The following is a 19,628-nucleotide window of genomic DNA, read 5'->3' as shown; positions in this document are numbered from 1 at the left end:
ATGATCCCTCCTTCAGCTTGTGAAGAATAATGTACCAAGCAAGGAGATCTACGATACATCAGTTGCACCAAACTCACCATTTTCTTCTGCACTGCTGGTTCCTCCCCTCGGAACTTAGATGCTAGTATTTCGGCCATCGCAGTCACACTGACCCCACTCTGTACATTGTCCTTGCCCTTTGGCAGATCCTCTGGCTTCTTATCCACAAAAAGCTTGTTGGCGATTTCCTCCATGGGTAACTTGCTGTACTTGGTCAGCTCGACACCTCTCTCTCGCTGCCATAACAACACGTCAACATCAACACCAACTAGCACTGAAACCATGGTTACAAGCAGCTCCACAGATGCTGAGTGCAGATATTAGATCCTCAACAACACCCGCATGCTCCATGGTCAGGTCCCATACATTCATCATGAACCGATGGACTTTGATACTTTGTGCACACTCAGCATATTCCAGTTATACGACAGAGCTCTGTAAAACACTGAGTCTGGACAAGATATCAGTTATTGATATTGTCTGCAATGATCTACGACCCCAGAGTACAATGACATGCAATCAACTAAGTCATTGTGTCTGACCATTGGGCTGCCCCTAGTGACGAGAGTGAGTTGCTGGGGCCAATACAACCGAGAAGTCCCACAGACAAGACAAGGAATCTCTGTATAAAGGCAGCAAAGCAAGTATCACTCTAATACTGCAAAGTTAGTTCACAGGAAGTTACATTTACATTTTTTCTCTCTGATTTCAATGCATAAAATAGGACTTGTTGGCAGGAGATGACGCTTCCAGCATGTCACAGTAGCAACAACAGTTACACAACACCACAACACCACAACTCCACAACACTTACGTCCATGATGTCCATGTTCTGGGTGGACTTGCCAAACATCTTGCTGTCCACAGCATCACATACCTCTTTCTTCTGGAGAAGCCAACAGAAATACTTTAGTTTCATATAACATTCTATGACAGAAAGTTTGGTCCTGAGTGAAAGTATGTTTCTTGTTAATCATTAAAAACCAGGATACTTATGAAAACTTGTGTTTTTTACTCAAAGTCTGTGAAGTAAAAAATGTTAATGAACAACGAGGGCACACACAGAGCAGCTTTATGGTGCAGGTCCAGTGCCAACCTTAGGCTATTTAAGATTCTCGACCTGAAGGTCGAGTCAGTTGATTTTAAGAACAAGTTAGGTCGAGTCAGGTCTACCAAGGTTTTGCAAAATTTTTGATATGTCAAAAATGCTTCCTGACTTAATTCTCGACCTCCCAAGATAGGGTCGAGAATAGGTCGGGGTAGGTCGAAAAAAGGTCAAGTTTAGGCATTAGGTAGAGTTGGGTGAGTTGAAGGTCAAGCTGGCCTGACATGTTGATCTGTGTTCGTCTTAGAGTGTCGGCCTCGACTCGACCTTGAAGTTGACAAACGCACAGCCCAGAATCCTTGCAGCGACGTGTTTACTTGGAAAGCTCCCAGCATCACCATTAAGTGTAAATACCGAGTCCTTCAAATATTTTCTATTCAACTGTTCAAGGTGACAAATAGCAAACTGAACTTGCCACATTGTGCACAGGTGTCAAACATACTGGGAAATGTTGCAACTATACATAAATGATGTATGGGTAGAAAAAGTTGTTACCATTACAGCGAAAACAAAAGAGGAATGTCTAAAATGACAAAACTGGTAGATCGTCTGTTCCATGCTTAACCAGTAGTTGACACCACACCGCCCAGATTCCTTGTAGTGTTGTGTTAACTGGAAAGCTCCCAGCATTACCATTAAGTGTACATTACCAAGTCCCTCGTTTTCAGAACAAGTTAGGTCAAGTCAGGACGAGACAAGTCGATGCAGGTCTACCAAGGTTTTGCAAAATCTTTTACATGTCATGTCCAATTGGGTCAAGATCAGATCAAGAATAGGTCGGGGCAGGTCGAAAAAAGATCGAGTTTACATTGACATTACGTCGAGTTGGGTGAGTTGAAGGTCAAGCTGGCCTGACATGCCGATCTGTTTGGCCTTCACTCGACCTTGGGTCTGGACTGGACATGACTAGAACTGATGTCAAACAGCTTGGGAACCAGCCATTCCAGTCGAGCACAGGTCAAGTAGAGGTCAGGCCGGTTGACTTATGACCATATTAACTTGAGATGCGGTCGAAAATAGGTCAATGTACAGGTCAAGGTGATCGAGTACATGTCTAGCTGGCTGACCTGAGTCGAGATAGGTAGATTGAAGTTGGACTGAAATCGAACTGAGGTCGAAACACCCCCTGGTTGAAACCGGGCGAGTAGTTTGCGAGGCTGAGTAGGTCAAGCTCCCCAGATCGCCACTTGGACCGCACCATTAGGGTATTGAGGGTGTATACAGGGGGTGAGGTCTGTACTGTTACACACAGGCACTACAGAGATGGGAGTGTGTAGCGTATTGAAAGTGTATACAGACACAAAGACTGTAGAGAGATGGGAGTGTGTAGTTTATTGAGGGTGTATACAGGGGAGGGGAGGTTGAGGTCTGTAACGTTACACAAAGATACCACAGAGTTGGGAGTGTGTAGCTCAATGAGGGTGTATACAGGGTGTGAGGTCTATAACATTACACGAAGACACCACAGAGTTGGGAGTGTGTAGCTTATTGAGGGTTTATACAGGGTGTGAGGTCTATAACGTTACACGAAGACACCACAGAGTTGGGAGTGTGTAGCTTATTGAGGGTGTATACAGGGTGTGTAGCATGACAAATGAAGCATGAGTACATGCATGCTGAACTTTAAGGCATTAGCTAGTTACTCCAGACATTATAAATTACAACTACTTTGAAGTCAGTGAAAATATTTCCAACTCTTGACATATGATTTTGATGCATGAACCTTGGAACCTTGTGAAGACTACTCTTGACAATATGACAGACCAACCTAATCAGTGCTACTTACGGTAGGACTGATTTAGATGTGTGAAACTTGTTCAACTCTTCCTAAATATGACAGGGCAATCTGAATCCATGTCCGTATAATTACCCCCATATGCCATATACTACTCGTCTCTTCCCCTGAGTCTCCTTGTACCATCACCAGTAGTCTTACATTCCTCGTAACTAAATCAACACGGTTGAGTAGTACGGATTTAATGAGCAACCACCCAGGATGGGTTATTTTCCACATGGACTGCCAGATTCTCAAATTCACCTGCTTGACGACTGGGTTATAATTTGGACATGCATATTCATCATATTTCAGGATATGAGCATATAACTCAGATATCATTATTTATCCATGAGTACAAGTACTGATGAGGTCCAATTGGATGATAAACTACAACACTTGTTCAACCTAAATTATTTGCAGGTCATTTGGCCAGAGCTGGCAAGTTTTACATCTGACCAGCCTGTGGTCTGGCTGAAATTTTTGGGAGTTTTAAACCCTGGTCAATAGTTTAAACTAACTACTGAGAGGTGAGGACATCTGGAACACGAGGCACATGCGGCAGAACAGAGGACAGTGCACACATGAGACGTGAGCAGATGTACCGACCAGTTTCCCCGGAGTGGCACTGACCCTCTTGGTCTTCGAAAATCGGTTGGACAGTCGATGCAGCAGGGAGATCTTGCGACTTGGTGAACGGAGGCTTTTTGGTGACGGCTCAGCATGCTGGCGTCGCTGAACCTGCACCATCACTGGAAGACAAGATCACTTACAATTGATAACATGATACTCAAACGTCACAACATATCACTATTGTCATATTATTATGATTTATCAACTATTGCAAGAGTGGGGTAAAACCATAGCAGCCACATTAATGTTCTACATATTTTGTCTTAATGAGGACTTGTAAATTGAGGTTTAAAAAATGGGAAACAACATGTGTGTGTCCGATGAAAGAAGGGCAGTAACAGTTTCCAAACATTCAAACATAGCATACAATTCACAAAATTTAAAGCAATCCATACCAAATATCTGACTATTTGAGAATCCAAGGTGTACATGTAGGGCTTATATCTACAAGAATCAAAGTGTTGATTATAGAACCAAAGCATTAAGGATTGTCTGGTGATTAGAATTAGAGCAACAACAGGCATAAGTTGTTCATCTCCTGGAATTCTTATGGCTAACACCAATCAATAATTTCAAAATTTCTCATCACTAACCGCAGATGGACACATTGTCCAGTACTGAACAGACTGAACCTGGACCGAAGGTTTCCAGAGCCTCAGCCTAACTAAGGTTAGACTACAGGACCTCAGTGTCAACTTCACAAGACTGTACATACAATGGACCCAGTGTTACTTGCCAGCAGGGACATAGGAAAGTAATCAAACATATTTCATGGTAACTTCTTTGAGAGGCATAGATATTATTGTAAAATTGTTTGTTGATTTTCTAATGTTTCTAATCAAATTTAAACAATGTGGTGAGGACCTTTAGACAGTTAAGTCTGGACTTGACAATCCAGTGGCTGATACTATAAAGAATGATCCATGCAATGAACCATGTCACACATCCAGACCACCTGATTCATTATCTGACCCCTGACAGGAATCTGATGTTCCTGGGACAGACTTACCCATAATCTCACAGGGGAGGAGCAAAATGAAATTTGTTCAACATTATCGCTATCAGTATTGTCAGTGACCCATTGCTGTCTTGCAAGACTGTCAGTGCTATTTCGCGATAATGGCCACTCCACTGAATAGATAATAGTGGGGGATATAATACAGTGACACACTTGATGTACTTTCAGTCACTCCCTAAGCTGGTATTCAACGCAGAGAGTCCTACACAACTTGATTACTACGTCTTCCTATTATTGGGTCCCATGTAACAAATGTTTTGAATCTATTTCTATCACAAAGGGTAACCATATCTCAGACATGCTTGACATGTGTGATTATCATTCACTGTTTTCCGTCCCCGAGAGTCAGGTTATATATAGCTGTATCACATATTTGTCTAGCCTTTGATAACTACAGTCAGGTGCCCCCTTGAGAGTGTGTTGTGTCAACAAAGGCAAGGAATGCATTTAATACATCGCTGATACCATCACCACCTAGTGAGAGGGCCATGCAGTCGATTCAAGCATGTAGCTGTATGCATCGGTTTGACATTAACAGTCCTCTATCAGATATAAGGCTGGGTAACTATAGACTGTTTTATAGTTTGTTTTTCTGGTTTAGCAACAAAGAGGGATTGTCCAAAACATCTTGCCATCACTGCAGAACACCTACTGTGTCCACACATGTGTTTATTTCATATCTACAAGCAGAAGTGATAACTGGAAGACAGGTGTCAATGAGAATCTGTTCCATAGTGTTACTGAGTGTTATTGAGAATTTGATTATATTCATTATTCAATGACTGGGTGTTACTGAATATTTTACACTTGAATGTTGTTGAGAATTTGAAAAGTGTTTAGTCATTATTCAATGACTGAGTGTTACTGGATATTTCACACTAGGGCGTCACCTAATAAAATGGCGTTATTGATCATTTAATCATGGTTGTTGCTAGATGTAATGGATGTCATTTACATACTTAGTGTTTGATGCCAGAGTGTTGCTCGTGACTATTAAAACATGGGAGTTACTGTGTAATGATAGGGCACCACAGCATTTGATTCAAGGTGTGATGGATTTCACAATCGGTGCTTTATCTTCTACCACAGTTTTGGATGTTAGGGTGTTACATGCAGAATATATATGTTGCCTTGGTTCTTCAGTCACAAACATACTCTTAGAACTTAAGCTTACTGATGTGAGTCCCCGAACCAACACACTGAATTCCTTGTGTATCTTGCTGTTATGACCTCTTTAGTCCAAACATACACAACACAAATCACACTGTTACAAATATCACATTTTATTGCCAATCAGTCATTCAACAAAAAATTAACAAAAACTTGAACAATACATACAGAGGTGCATGTGGTTTTAGAATTCACAGGAAATAATCAACACTGTGTTAACCCAAGCAGACCAGCACTGGCAATGCTAAAATGACTACAAATCTTGCAGCTACAAAAATTTAAATAATTAAGAACATGCCTAAAACTGAAATGCATGCATCTGTATTTATCTATACATGTGTAAATGCAAAAAACTTAACAACTCATTGCAAACTACGCTAAATGAAAGCCATACCACCTATTGCACATATGTAAAATATAGATGCAAAGCCATTCACCGTGATTCACCTATCACCATCTAAAGTATAAGAACACATAGCAGGAAACAAGATTGTTGGTTGGCATGTCGATAATGTTATACCCAGAACATTCAAGTTACAAGATGGCAGACTGTGAACAATCGGGACTGGGTCAGACAAACCGGTAATTGCTATTAAGAACAATAATCCCTGGTGTCCTGGCAGGAGGAGACTGGGTCAGACAAACCAGTGATTGATATAATCCATGGTGTCCTTCTAAGAGGAGACTGAGTCAGACAAACCAGTGAGTGACATTATAAACAGTGATCCCCAGTGTCCTGGTAGGAGGAGAATGGGTCAGACAAACCAGTGATTGACAATGATCCCCAGTGTCCTGGTGGAGGAAACTGGGTCAGACAAACCAGTGATTGGCAATGATCCCCAGTGCCCTGGTAGGAGGACACACAATGGTTGCCTTCTCACTCTGCAATCCATTTGGTCACTTCTTACAGCATGTAGCTCTTGATAGGCACCTATCCTAGTCAAGAATCCCCTGCCATTTTTGTCAGGCTAATCTTCAATTGACAATGCACTGTCAGATCTGGGTGAAGTTGTACTAAGCGACCTTAGCGCTAAGGTTGATTTGTACAACAGCACCCTGTTCTACAAGTACACTTGCATGGCGCTTGTAGTGGTTGTCTGGGATACAAACAATGCACTTTTGGTACTCTTCTCTAAATACACAATAAATAAATATAGGTCCATAGACATAGTGTTTGTATGGGATATATACCACTCTTTGGTATCAGTATCACACACAGGAAATCCTAAAGCTTGTGCTACAACAAAGTTCTAGGAAAAATAAAACAACACACTCTGTAGCTGTGATACCTGCATGAATTAGCAGATCTGCTTGCCATTATCTTCCAGGCGACATGAACATGATCTTAATGTCTACCGACAAACCTTTGCAACATCTTCAGTGACCCATGTTAGTTATGATAGCCAACTTATGGGATCAGGTGGTCATTGTCTGGTCCAAACTAAATTATTTACACTTACAGCTGGAATATTGCTAAGTGTGACACAACACTAAACTCTCTCATTCAGTACTTTTAGTATGTTTAATTTAGCCATGTCATGAGAATTAACTCAACTCGCCAACCCACCTGACACACTGCTCTAGCTGGTAAGTAAGCAGATTAATATGCAACATTTCTGCCAATCGTAAGGTTAGATTAACTTTTACACAAAATTGTCTGTGTAGAAAGCACATCCTTTAACAAAAATGAAATTGTTATTTGCCATATTGTATCCAAGTCTCATTATTACTAGCACATATGAAATAATGTGATTGATATAGCATCATCATACGCCATTGCATGTAAAAGGCACTTCACAGCATGGTCTATAGTGTCAGCTGTAGTGCTGTGAACTGTCAGCTGAGTGCATCCTTCTCTTTATCTAACACTCCATGTCTTCAGACACAGACACATGTTTCAGCTGAGAAGCTAGCTGGGTTCCTACTGCTGTGGCAAATACGTCATCATCTAACAACACATCTTGTGCCACTTCCGCCACCACACCAACATCTGGAGGTGCTTCATATGCTGTTTGGTACAATATCTCGCAGGTGTCATCCTTGTCACGCGTTGCAAACTCTTCTGCATCATAGAAGGTGTCCTCAGTATCTTCATCACTTGTTTCAGCCTTACATTCATATCTGGTCTGCTTCACACAGGGTCCTTGATGTGTATCTACTTCTGTAACAGCAGGTAAATCCCTGGTTTCTTGGTGTCTATCTACTTCTGTAACTGCAGGTAAATCCCTGGTTTCTTGGTGTCTATCTACTTCTGTAATTGCAGGTAAATCCCTGGTTTCTTGGTGTCTATCTACTTCTGTAACTGCAGGTAAATTCCTGGTTTCTTGGTCAACAGTTGTTACAACATCAGTTGACGATTCCGTCTGAAGCTGTACGAATGTTCCACCCAACTCAACAACCCCTGGATCACAATATTCACCTGTAATGATAAACTCTAATTTCCCATCATCAGCTCCATCTGCTGGTTGTGTGTCTGATTCAACTTTGATGTGTCTGGCCTGTGTTTCTGACCCACCTCCTTCAATACACATCTGGTTTCGTGTTTGACCTTTGTTTCCCTTCCTGTCCCCATCAACACTACTTGCCTTCCTTCCTCTATGCCCGAGAGCAATCTTCTCAGCACTCTGTGGATGACTTTCCTTCAATATGTCCATATAGCTCCTCCCCTGAAGATACTGAGGAGATCGGAAAGAACTCCTGCGATCCACCTTCTTGCTCTCTTTCTCTGATGCTTCTATGAATTTTCTTTTTGAAGCTTTGAAGTTAATGGAAGCAGACTCTACATCACTACTTCCTGCTGACTGATCTTTTTCAGATGTTTGTTCATTATTCAGATGTGTATTTTCTACAAAAGCTGCCAATGTGTTACTGGTGGATGAGTGTGTCTCTTGGTTTCCATTTTGTTCTGTAGACTGAGTAGCTCCTGGACTTCTGAATTCAGAACTAGAGTACTTTTGTTTCGACACATGAAGAAGGTCGTCTGTGGATGACTCAAAGCTGGGAACAAGTCCTGGCAATGCTACTTTCCCTCCTGTGTAGGAGTGTATGTACCGATGAACCATACTGTCCACATTCTGCCCCCTGCCATCAGGCTGTTGAGAACTACTCTTAGCTCTCCTTTTAACATGCATTGTTTCTTTATGGGTCGTACTTGCAATACTAGAAAACTTCTTTTTCAGGGACTTAAAGTCAAGTGGAACAACTGTCTCCTCATCTGAGGAGTCCACATCTGCATCATCTTCTCCCTCCTCAGAACAAATGTTATCATCATCAACAAACATCCTTTCAGCAGCCTTGACATCTCCTGATGCCACGTTTTCATCCTCTGAAGATTTGGTGTTGGTTTTGTGCACATCAGCATCTTCCACCATAGGAATATTGATACTTGGCAGTGGAGCTGCATTGGCAGGATCGCACACAGTCTTAGTTTCTTGCATATCAACATCACACTTATCGTCTGTCTTCAAAGCAACAGTTTTCCATGAACAATCCTCAATGCAGGAAATAGTATCCTGTAGTGGAGCTGGGTGGGAACCACTGTCAATGTCAGTGTCTGGCATAATGATATCTACCCGTCTCTCTATAGGATCAGGATCACCAGAACATTCTTCCTCTTGATCGATACTGACTGATTGGACACTATCTGTAGACTCAGTCTTGGCTTCCTGTACATCTTCTGCCTTTTGGACAGTTATATCAGCAGAATTCGCTTCTGTGACAGATGGGGGGACAACTGTTAAGTCATCTACTTGTGTCAGAGTCTTAAACAAGTCATCCCCTGTGAACTGAGTGCCCTCAATGGTACCTTCTGGGTTAAACTGATCCATGTCATCTTGAGTGAAGGTCTTGAACGCACTGTCATCAAGAATTACTGCCTCATTCCCTATCTGGGTCTCAGACAAGCTGGCCACAACATCAGATGACGTTTCAACATTTACAGGTTTTCCCTCTCCCTTTACAGAAGCCTTGTGGCTTCGAGGCCGATGTGACACTGGATATCCCCTTGGTCCATCGTAAAACCTGGCTAAGGCCTTAACACTAAGTTGCCTGTTCTCTTCATCATCAGTCCCAGTAGAATCAAAATTGTCACTCCAGCCTCTGGAACTTCTCTTCACCCAGTCCATCACATATGTCTTGTCAGCTGGTTTCTTCAGCTCATCATCCGAGCTGTTACTGTCTGTCTTTCTTCGACCACTCTTCTTCCAGATTGTGATACTGCCATCAGCAGTAGTGCCTTCGGACTCAGTGTCACTGATGCTGGAGTCTTCAGACATGGAGGCTTGACTGGCAGCAAACTTAACCCACTCAGGGATTCCTGGTCTGTTGTAACTGAGCTGACTGTCTGACCGCGGTACAGGACATGGCCGCTGATTGCTGACTGATGCAAGGCTGACGCCGTGGAAAGGATTGTCAACCAGTCTGATAGTGCTGACCTGGCCATCTTCTGTTGCTGCCACACGGACATAACAACCAGTTTGCTGACAGAATATCAAGTTTGCGTCAACTGGCAAGTTAAAAAGAAAAGCTCATGCAAGTTTTCATGCAAAGCAGGTGAAGGTTAGTATCTAGAGGTCATCACACATTCATTAGTGAACATTAAGTAGCATAAAGAGATGCCCACTCCTCAAAACATTTAACTCATCTGACACACACATGAAGAATCAATTACTGTAGAATGTTGACAGAAAAGATTCAATCAAAATTTGTGAAAAATACCAGGTGTAAAAGGCAAAAATATTGGCCCCTCAAGTTGTCTGTGAATACCAAATCCCACCCAGATTGTGATGAGCATGCAGTACTCACCCGTGGGCAGTGGCTCTTTGCGGAAGATAGCGTACAGCTGTGAGATGTAGGACACCAGCGTCAGCTTGTCAGGGATTTGGGACTTGGCCATATCGTCACCAGTCATCACCGGTGGCACGCCTAGTTCCTTCTCGGCAACATCGAAGGCCTATGGGACACAACCAGTGTTTTATTTACCATTGCCATTATAACATAACTAACAGATATCATTGATAGTATTTTTGTTAAATTTGTAATTTTACCAGTAAGTCTTGGATTAACATGAAACTTACCAGTTGGTTATTCTTGGCCACATCACTCTCCATCAAGAGATTGAAGTCACTGTAACACACAAATAAGCATGAGTAGACTGCAAGCTTGAGTATGTGCCGAAGGATGTTAGTCATACACTTGGGCATCTAGCAGCTTACTAAGTTTTCCGCAGGATACATGATAATTTGCTTTTTGGTTAAGATTGCAAACTGCAAGAATCAAAATAAGGCCTCTAGCTCCAAAATACATGCTTACTTCTTAGTGCTGAATGAGTTGGAACGTGGAGGCGCTATAACTAAAGGAGCTCAAATACCCATCTAAATATCAACATCAAACCAACAGTTGGACTGCTGTCCTGATGTGACAGCTACTTACAGCAGTGTGGGTCTGAAGGCATGTATTAAGACACAGAATGGATGGCTGTCTAGGGGGACAGCTACTTATAGCAGTGTGGGTCTGAAGGCATGTATTAAGGCACAGAATGGATGGCTGTCCAGGGGGACAGCTACTTACAGCAGTGTGGGTCTGAAGGTATGTGTTAAGGCACAGAATGAATGGCTGTCCAGGGGACGGCTACTTTCAGCAGTGTGGGTCTGAAGGCATGTACAGTCATCCCTCGAAATAAGGCGCTTCGCGGATTTGGTTAAACCGCGGGGTAATCCGTGGCTCCCATAAAAAGGTTGTACTGCGATCACAACCCTTCACGAAAATGAAAATAGCTCATCAACAAATCCGCTGCTGCGCTCTTATAACTTACGTAAACTAGTGAAATTCAGTGCGGATGGCAACTGACGGTGTTTATCATACATATCCATTGCGTTTCACATGCTTAAAACATGCAGGGTTTTCTCAATAATAATCGTACCAACATTGTAGCAGTAACTTATGAAAGACAAGACATGCTATCAGTCAAGTTACGACGAGTACTTACAATGTTCGTTGTGATGCAACACACAGCACTTTAGCCGTGCTTTAGCGCGGTAAGACAGTCATCCCAGGAAGTATGGTGTCAGAAACCACATTTTATATGATTAAATTCAATCACAATTTTATTTATTAAAACTGTTGACAGAAACAATGGAAACACCGTGAGAGCATTACCTCATTCCATACGCGTACAACTTCCGCTTACCTCATTCGTGAGGGTCCGTTTTTCGCGCCTACCCTGATAGCACCAATTTTACATTATTCTTAGCAGTCACCAACAGATTACAGTCGCGTTATTGACTCATTGAAGTCAGTTTCAACAATTAAATGGGCAAAACTTTGTTTTTTTACAATCAAAGTTGCAAGTATCGTGGGAAGTCAGCGCTGACTTGTCAAACTGTCTCCTACGTAAACTGTATCAAGACAAGTAACGGCCTGTGGTCATTGTTATGTTAGATATGTTTGCAGAAAACTCACATCATATACTAGCCAGATAGCTATGTAAAATAATCTGTTACAATAACAGCTTAATATGTAAAATATTCTGATAATGGAATAGAAGTTCTTTGATGTAATATTATCGGATCATTTTTACCTGAATCACCGGTACATTGGACCAAAACATCTGTGCACAGCTCATCGCTATTTCCGGCTTAGTTGAATAACAACAAAGACGTATATTCACGTGAATATACGTCTTTGATAACAGGTAGTGATTTTTTATTGCAAGGTTTCCCGTACATATATATATTTTCATTTTCAAAGTTTGTTTATTTTCACCTTTAACGATACGATGTATTTTTACTGGTCCAAATTCACGAAACAGCAGTTTTGTTATGTCCTTGGAATATACGATCTAACTCGGCCTTTGTTCCACATTATGTAATGGGTACTATAACACGGTTGTCTAATAACATGGGGGCAGGGGGGGGGGGGGCTTCCATGGACCCCAAGACCCGACTTATGGCGAGGGATGACTGTATTAAGACACAGAGGAAGTGCTGTCTAGGGGACAGCTACTTACAGCAGTGTGGGTCTGAAGGTATGTATTAAGGCACAGAATGGATGGATGTCTAGGGGACAGTGTGGGTCTGAAGGCATGTATTAAGGCACAGAATGTATGGCTGTCCAGGGGGACAGCTACTTACAGCAGTGTGGGTCTGAAAGTATGTGTTAAGGCACAGAATGGATGGATGTCCAGGGGACAGCTACTTACAGCAGTGTGGGTCTGAAGGCATGTATTAAGGCATAGAATGGATGGCTGTCTAGGGGACAGCTACTTACAGCAGTGTGGGTCTGAAGGCATGTATTAAGGCACAGAATGCAAGGCCATTCCTCCATGATCCGGCAAAGTCCACCACATGAACATTGCGGAACCTGCCAGTGTTGAGTACTCGCTGACACCACCGCAGCAGAGAGTAACTGTCAATCAGATCATCTGCAAGACAATTAACATACTTTAGGCATGCAGTGATTTTCTTGAGGGCCTCAACTGACCCCTACCTGTAGAAAATATGGGCAAATAACCAAAAGCGGAAGTATTGATTTTGAGTTAATCATTCGATGACAAACTCCTTGAGTAGACAACTTACTGTTGACAGTTGTGCCTGAGATTCGAGACCGCTTGGCTGGAACACCTTCATCCACTGTCTCTTCTATCAACATATTGCCAAGAGGGCCATCGTACAAGTGCTTCACCTGCGCCAGTTTCAGGCGGTTCTTCAAGTTCAGGTTGGGGTACCTTAAATAGTTTCAGTTGTAACATCAGTATGAGAAAACTTAACATGCAACTAGCAAATCACCAGTATGATTCTAAAATACAATGTTATTCGCCTTGTGACTGACCTTGTGTTGGGATCTATGGAATACTGGCTATGGTTCTTGTGGAGGTTTTCTGGCGTCGTCTGTGACAACAGCTGGTAGATACTCTCCCTCTCTGCAATGACCTCCAGGGGAGACATCTTGCCAGAAGCCCAGCTCTTGATCATCCAGGCTGCATCAAACACTCCCAGGAAGCCCCTGGCACACCCTGACCCAGTCGGCCAGAATGGCTGTCAGATGTAAAATCATTTGTTACTGTTATGAAACAGATACTCAAAAGCCCCTTCATTTCAATCCATCAATATGTTAATGATTTTACAGAAATATTTTCACCAAAAAGAGCTGTCACTTCTTTCTTGATTTTCTTCTTGCATGTGGAAAACATAATATAAATGAAAATACATTGTGCCATGCCACTTAAGTGTGGGGTACTATTCACCAATCTAGATTGTCAGTCAGAAACCTCAGCAACAAAACACAAAACATCTTCCTACAATCACCTCCAGCAAGCTGTCTCCGACAATCCCGATGATAAGTTTGTGACCATGCCTCTCCAACGCTCGACAGGCATTTTCTGCTGCAAACATGGAGGTGAAGTCAAACATGGCAATGTCGGCCTGACCATAGTGATTGACGGCATAGTCTAGACATGGAAGCTGGTGATTAGTGGAGAAGTCCGCTGCCTCTTTCGCATAATTCAACAGTGCATCCTGGTCTACATTCTCCCGGGACAAGAGCTGGACAGTGTCAATGTAATCCTGTAACGTGAAACAAGTCATCAGCTTCAAAGGTCATCAGTCGACTGGCCTTTCGGAGTTACCTAAAAGCAGGTATTCAGCTTGACTTGACCAACCCGGTAAATCTATCACCAAAGCCATAACATGTGGCATCATATGCAACATTGAGACACATACTCTCTGTAAATATTAACAAAACCTCAAGAGAAATTTTTCAAGGCTGGAATCACATATACAGAGTCTGCATTTTTCTTGCGCTTGATCCGCACTTACGTTTAGCTGCTTTGTTAATTATTCTTACTGACAAAACTAATTGACTTCCCATACCTCCTTGAGCACACCCTTTTCCAACAGACTGCCCTTCTTGGCTGTCATGACGAAGTAGTGCGTCTCATCCTTATAGTACACAATGTTCTCGAGGTCGATGGAGGTCTTCTCCTTCAGGTCAAGGAAGAACTTCTGGTTGAAGATGAATGCCACGCCGCTGATCTCCTCCACCCGGGCCTCGGCATTCGAATTGCGGTTGATGAAGTTGGCAGTGATGGCTATGGCAAGCTTCCCTCGAAACTCTTTCCTCTTAAAACCTGGAACAGAAAGTACTGATGCTGACCATCAATATCACTGATGACCCACACTATTTGTGTGTTTCTATCACATTACCACACTGGGCCCTGTTTCACGAAACTTTTCTAAACCTACGATCTCGTATCTTTTCTCACAGCACTTGTACCTACTATAACATAGAAGGTATGAATGCTACAAGAAAACTCACATGATCATAGGCTTAGGAGAGCTTTATGAAATGGGGCACAAGCCTCCAAAAGGTTTGCTGTGGAAATGATGTCCTCATCACTAACCACCACTGGTGAACACAAACCGAACAGCTTAAGAGTTTGGCATGGATTTACATTCAACATCGTGGCCTTGATTTAAATGATATATATCTTACACAGTTTCACTAAAACTCTGAATAAAGTCCTTGCTTTAAGATATGATTTCATGTGTACTGGACAAGGGGAGTGAGTGAGTGACATTACTTTTACGCCGCACCCAGCAATATTCCAGCTATATGGCAGCGGTCTGTAAATAATCGAGTCTGGCCCACACAATCCAGTGACCAACAACATCAGCATCGATCTGCGCAATTGAGAACCGATGACATGTCCCAACCAAGTCAGCAATCCTGACCACCCAATCCCGTTAGTCGCCTCTTACGACAATCATAGTTGCCTTTTATGGCAAGCATGGGTTGATGACGGCCTATTCTACCCTGGGACCTTCACGGGTCGGACAAGGGGAAAAACTGCCTTATGTTATTTGTATTCAAGACATCATGTTGCAGGTTGTTATCGTTACTTCACCATTGTGGAATGCTACTACAAATACTGTGTGGACGGCAACTGTTAATGTTCGATCAACTGAGCTGAACTTAAAAACACCATCAGTGCTTCCTGGAGACAGAGTCCAGGGTAAGAAAATGGAGATACATGATGACTGAGATAAAAAGGCCTGATGATGACCTTATGTTTTGTGTACGAGGGGATTACACTGTTTGTATTGTGATTCCAGAGTCTGGACATCCACAGACATGTCTTCTTCCACTACACTGCAGTGCAGTTGTTCATATAGCGCAGGTCAAGCCACTGTGTCATGATTCAACAAGGGAGATAACTGTACCTGGTACTGTGTTTCTCTTGCCATCAGCACCAATGAGGACATCAAACTGATATTCTGACACGGGGTGGTTGGTTGGGGTCACACGGCAGCGCCATCCAATCGCTGTGAGAGAAGGGCATCAGTTACAAATACTAGAGAATGCTATCTGACATGTGTACACCTCTGTCAACAGGAGTTTTCTCTGACAAACGTCCTTCAGGAAATGTGACATACTTTCAACCATCCATGCATAACAGTGTACAAAAATACAAATTGTTCAGGAACACTTCTCCTGCATATTGAGTCCGAGGGGAGAAACATAAATAAACATAAATCAGTAAGTAAATCTAAGGCATTTGATTGGCTAACCAAGCTCACTTATTCTGTGACACTGCTGTTTGTGTAAAACTCCCTTCTCCGAACCAGTACAAACTACTGATTTCTGATTGGTTGACTACAGATCTGAATGGAGCCACACAGCAATAACAAACACTAAATGTCAATACTCACGAACTGACTGATCTTCTGGGGGTTCAATGAGTTCTTCGAATGTTACATTGACATGGACCTCGACACCCAGCAACAGCGCCACCTTCAGCAGAATACACTGCAACTGCCGGATACCTGGCACAAACATCACAGTAAAGAGCCCACAATACTCAGCTCTACTACACAGAAGGAAAACAGTCTGCATGTCAGAGGTTCACAGCTATTAAGGACTTTAACAGACATATCACAGGCTTGTGGCGATACTTGCAATAATTAAGGAAATAATATACTGTTTTATTCATCCTCAGACTGGATGTATACTGGCTGCCATTCAAAAAATAAATACTGTGTGGCAGATTTCTATTTGTCTAGATATATCTGTTCTGTTTTAATGTAAATTGTTGTCATTAGCATATAATTTGAACGACTGATCTACTGGTTAAACAATATCTTGAACCTGAGACTGAAGAAGTATGTTCTTGACCCTGTTAAATGTCACCAACACATCAACATATTCTGATTTGTTCTAAGCAAACAGGTCACTGTACTAACTCATGTGTTTTGTGCAGCCAGTTGCTATACTTACTGATGTGTTCAATGGAACCAGCACAAAATTTGCCGAAAAATTTTTTTGCACCAAGGTTCTTCAGGTCATAGATGAGGTAATTCCACAGATGGAGGACATTGTTCCGAGAGAAACGGTCTCTCTTCTCCACCACAACGGCCTTCCCTCCCAGCAATGCCACTTCGATGGCCATCCTCATTCCGCACGGACCAGCACCAATAATCAGCACCTGCAACATCACCACAAGTCTACAACTTCCACAATATTCCTCAGTTGTTTCATTTCACAGTAACAAGAGCACCTTTATAATGGTCCACAGGCGTTACAGTAACAATATTTTAATCAAATTCCTTCTAGCACAGCAAAACACAAGCGAGGAGGTGAGCTAGGAGTAAATGGTTTGGGATCTAAACACCCCCAAACATTTCCAGTGAACAGTAGGTACAAAAATGTCACCTGTTAAAAGCATTATGAATGCAACATGCTAGACTTAAGCAGTATCTCCAGTACATATTCTAAAGTCAAATTACCTTTGTGTTTGGACATGCCTCCATCTTGCGATAGTCGCGATGCGATGCCCGCTTGTCCAGTTTTGTCCATAATGATTTGGCCTTCCATGATGTCAATTTAGACTTTAACTGCTTGTAGAAGTTGCGATGGTCAGTGTTGGTGAGACCGAGACTGTCACATAAGTCATGGAAGGTTCCCAGAATGCTCTTGCATGTGACGGCGCTGATGAACTGATCGAACAACTGGGCAGCGGGGTCGGCGTCATACTCCGTGCCATTCATCATTGTCACGGCAACAAGGCTCTACACTTACCTGTAAGTAAACACACAATCATCAAACCCAGCATCACCAACAAACATTTCATTTAAATTCTGGCAAAATTCCAAGTGCAAGATCTTGTTCATGAAAGACCTCTCAAAAAAAATAATTGTTAAAGTCAACAACCTTTGTGTCATTGGCCTTATCAACTAGAGTTCATCTGGTACTGAATCATGCTTCACCAATATTCATTACAAGCTGAAACTGAAATAAAGGAAGGGGTAGGCACTGTCATAGTGTTTTGCATATGTAGCTCAGTACAACTGTGGATTCAGAGCAAGTCACATCATCACTGGGATGGGGCAGGCATTCACTTGAGTATTATTTCAGGGGAGGGTCAAATCAGCATCTGGGTGGGGTGGAGCAGGGCAGGGACCCACATCAGAATTTGGGTGGGATTGAGCAGGTCAGAGACTCACATCAGCATCTGGGTGGGGTGGAACCGGTCAGGGACTAACATCAGTATCTAGGTGGGGTGGGGTGGGTCAGGGACTCGCATCAGCATCTAGTTGGGGTAGAGCAGAGTGGGGTAGGGACTCACATGAGCAATAAGTATGTAGGTTGGTTAGTTGTTTATTGGCACACTCATCAATCAATCAGGATCAGACAATCAAGAGATCAACATCGAGAGCACTGATCTACACAACTGGGGTAAGATGACATGCATGAACCATGTCAGTAACCCTGACCCCCGATCCTGTTTGTCACCTCTGGAGATAAGTATGGGTTGGTGAAAACAAATTCTAACCTGGACCTCAGAGTAGGACAGGTGCTTGTATCAGCAACCCAGTGGGTGCAGCTGAGGACTCACATAAGCAACTCAGGTGGGTGCAGCTGAGGACTCACATAATGGGGTGGAATGGAAGGCTCACATCAGCAACAAATTGGAGGTGAATGGTGACATACATGAGGATTTGGGTAATTTGTTTGAGTGGCATCTAGAAGTAGCTGGTATAGAGATGACGACACAACTTTATGGACGATCAACTTGTTTATTTTAACAATTGCAACATTTGTGTATAGGCTCTTATACCGTTTTCCAGCTTATGGGGGACTGATAGGGCAAACCATGACTTGGGCAGGCAGCTTTCATCATTAACATCTTCCTCCCTGTATATGAGGGAGGGGGAACCAAGTTCAAAGATGCCACGAAGTGCTCGCACAGAAAGGTAATGACTTCGCACTGATCTCACTTATACAGTCATCAACACAATTAAGTTGCACTTCTCATAATGGCAACAAGCAGATTTTCATAACTGTTAACTGAGACTCACAACCAGTGGTTGCAATCAGTAGAACCCAAAAGATACAAGTTGCCATCATTGTTATTGCTGTTCGTTGTCTCAGACCAAAATGTTTAACTTTCCAATTTACTTCTGGCTAATATCATTTCATCCATATGACTTCAGCATGTTTTCATTCCATTCTTTGTACATATACGCACAGTGAAACATGGCTACAATTTGTTGCCATGGTTACTGATTCAGATTTTTGAGATGCGACATTTTTTTTTAAAATCTAGTTTCTTTACATATACTACAAATCCCAAAATGAGCTTAGAAATAGTCAGTTATCGCCAATCAGGGATCAGTTTGACCTGCTTCGAGACTGATGTTTGGCAACTTGTCTGCAGCAAATTTCATAAAACTGGATTTACTAATTGTCTCCTCCCATGCAACAACTAATAACCAATTATATAACTGTAGAAAAAGCCTGTATTTCACTGAAGAAAGGACCAATAAGAGAAAGATGTTTTATGTAAGAAAATATCCCAGTTCAGAACAAAATAATGATTTTCCCCCATTCGGCAA

At 42.4% G+C, this 19,628-nt stretch overlaps 1 protein-coding gene across 3 annotated transcripts in view; it reads right to left on the bottom strand.

The window, feature by feature from the left end:
* Nucleotides 1-19,628, bottom strand: part of LOC137286924 (F-actin-monooxygenase MICAL3-like) — a 71,899-nt gene that overhangs the window by 21,853 nt on the left and 30,418 nt on the right. For 2 of the 3 annotated variants that reach the window (XM_067818957.1, XM_067818959.1), the window contains exons 3-16: nt 17,520-17,811; nt 17,011-17,218; nt 16,446-16,559; nt 15,957-16,058; nt 14,607-14,863; nt 14,043-14,300; nt 13,567-13,772; nt 13,314-13,462; nt 13,006-13,159; nt 10,815-10,863; nt 10,543-10,690; nt 3,552-3,670; nt 854-925; nt 78-275 (exon numbers count right to left, since the gene is read on the bottom strand). In XM_067818957.1, coding sequence (XP_067675058.1) covers nt 78-275; nt 854-925; nt 3,552-3,670; nt 10,543-10,690; nt 10,815-10,863; nt 13,006-13,159; nt 13,314-13,462; nt 13,567-13,772; nt 14,043-14,300; nt 14,607-14,863; nt 15,957-16,058; nt 16,446-16,559; nt 17,011-17,218; nt 17,520-17,783 — 2,298 coding nt within the window. In that variant the 5' untranslated portion in view covers nt 17,784-17,811. Of the gene's footprint in view, nt 1-77; nt 276-853; nt 926-3,527; nt 3,671-10,542; nt 10,691-10,814; nt 10,864-13,005; nt 13,160-13,313; nt 13,463-13,566; nt 13,773-14,042; nt 14,301-14,606; nt 14,864-15,956; nt 16,059-16,445; nt 16,560-17,010; nt 17,219-17,519; nt 17,812-19,628 lie in introns of all 3 variants that reach the window. The other variant, XM_067818958.1, reaches the window with a different exon arrangement.

Source organism: Haliotis asinina, chromosome 6 (assembly GCF_037392515.1).
Source record: "Haliotis asinina isolate JCU_RB_2024 chromosome 6, JCU_Hal_asi_v2, whole genome shotgun sequence".
NCBI lineage: Eukaryota > Metazoa > Mollusca > Gastropoda > Lepetellida > Haliotidae > Haliotis > Haliotis asinina.
The sequence above is the reverse complement of the archived record's forward strand: the minus strand, read 5'-3'. Positions and strand labels throughout refer to the sequence as shown.